General features: G+C 39.9%; 1 protein-coding gene across 1 annotated transcript; it reads left to right on the forward strand.

Moving 5' to 3' along the window:
• Positions 1 to 86: 86 nt before the first annotated feature.
• BATDEDRAFT_93324 (uncharacterized protein) lies at positions 87 to 1640 on the forward strand (the record flags this gene model as incomplete). Its single annotated transcript, XM_006683505.1, has 1 exon — positions 87 to 1640. One exon carries the CDS (start codon positions 87 to 89, stop codon positions 1638 to 1640), a length of 1554 nt encoding a protein of 517 aa, XP_006683568.1.
• Positions 1641 to 1862: the final 222 nt, after the last annotated feature.

Raw genomic sequence — 1862 nt, forward strand, 5'->3', positions numbered from 1 at the left:
CAAAACAATATCGGAACCTTACTGATGAACAGCTCCAGCTTGAGTTATTGGATACATTCACTCGAGCTCGCGACGGACATACTACCATGACATTAGCTGGTCCGTATAGTTGTTTTTTCGTTACCACGGGAATTTCTTTTCAGTTCATTGATGGTCCAGGCAATATGATCAAAAACCCAACAATCGTCGTCAGTAAACTCGTCAATCGTGGAATATCTGACTTACTACGTGATAACGCCTATAATCGAATCGATGTTGGGGATCAACTTCTTAGCATTAACGACCTCACTTTTTACAAATGGAAAAAAAAGCATCAAAATGCCATTGGTGGATCCACCGAGTCTCATAGTCAGCGTTTAGCATTAAGATACTTGACTTCCAGACATGCAGCTTTTACCCAACTCCCTGATGAAGACTTTATCAAGCTTAAATTTAAATCTCGTGGCGACATCATATACGAAGTCAATGTACCGTACATGTCTGCATATCGACATACCTGTTGGGAGTACTCGAGCAAACTTTACACACAGCTGACAGGTGTGAATCTTGATATACGTTTACAAAATACAGTTGCTGTAAAAGCCAATAGTCATGCATTGTCAATCAAAACAGTCGATGATCGTACCACAAGTTCACAGTCTACCAAACCATTGGTCGCTGCTCGCCGTATTCGAAAGCGGGATCAAAGCAGTCAATATCAAGATACAGGACGATTGTCAAAACGTGGTTTACAGATTACATTTCATGAAACGAGTATACTCGAACTATCTTGGGCAATTTGGAGACCTGACGACCAAAACATGGGAATAATCAAACTGACATCGTTCATGCCCACATCTCGCACAACAAACACACGAGATGTTCTTAAAGCAATTCGTGAAGTGGAAAGATTATTGAAGACAGTGCTCAAAGACACCAATTCTGTTTTGATCGATGTTCGTGAAGGTGGTGGTGGGTGTGCAAATTTTGCAAATGGCATTCCACAGCTATTCAAGAGCAAGCTTGAGCCATTTAAAGTGAAGTATCTTAGGAACGACGTCACATACAATATGTTTGTACATCCACCCATAGATTCGAAAGCGTCCCATGATGCTTGGCTTAAAATATCACCCAAAAACAAATATTCGGTATTGCACGATCTTACGGATCCAGAAAATACCATGACTTACAATCAGGTTTATACCAAACCAATGGGTGTATTTACCAGTGGTGACTGCGCTTCTGCATGTGAAATCATGACAGGAACTGTGCAGTCGTTTAAAATTGGAACAGTGTTTGGTGAAGATGTCACAACAGCTGGTTCTGGTGCAAATATTTGGATTTTAGATCCAAAACTTATCAATCATGATCCGACAGACTTTAAACCAATGCCATTCACACGTGAGTTGACATCTCATACCAAGGATACATTTTACAACAAAATGACTGTAGGTCATCGAGCACTTGTCCGTAGTGGCGATCATAAAGGAAAGCCGGTTGAAGATGTTGGCATCGCATCTGACATTATAATTCGACCAAAACTGGAAGATATTCTTCCTGGCGCAACGGTTAATTCGCAGTACGATTATATTGGCAACTATTTGATTGGAATTGATGAAAGACCAGCCAAAACAGTTTGCAATCTTTGGGGAGTTCTGTAGTAAAACAGTTGATTACTATAAATCGACGAGTTTACGTTACTTCAGCTATTCACTGCTGTATTCACGTAAAATATAGGCTGTATTTATCTTGCAACGATCGACTTGTTGGAATAAACAATGTTTGAATATTTGTCGTTTTCGTACATAAATTGACTTTGATAGGTACTCGGTTCAGTGTAGTTCCAATTTTCGTGCCATTTTTTGAATGGTTGGTAAACCATG

Source organism: Batrachochytrium dendrobatidis (genome assembly GCF_000203795.2).
Source record: "Batrachochytrium dendrobatidis JAM81 unplaced genomic scaffold BATDEscaffold_212, whole genome shotgun sequence".
In the NCBI taxonomy this organism is placed as follows: Eukaryota; Fungi; Chytridiomycota; class Chytridiomycetes; order Rhizophydiales; genus Batrachochytrium; species Batrachochytrium dendrobatidis.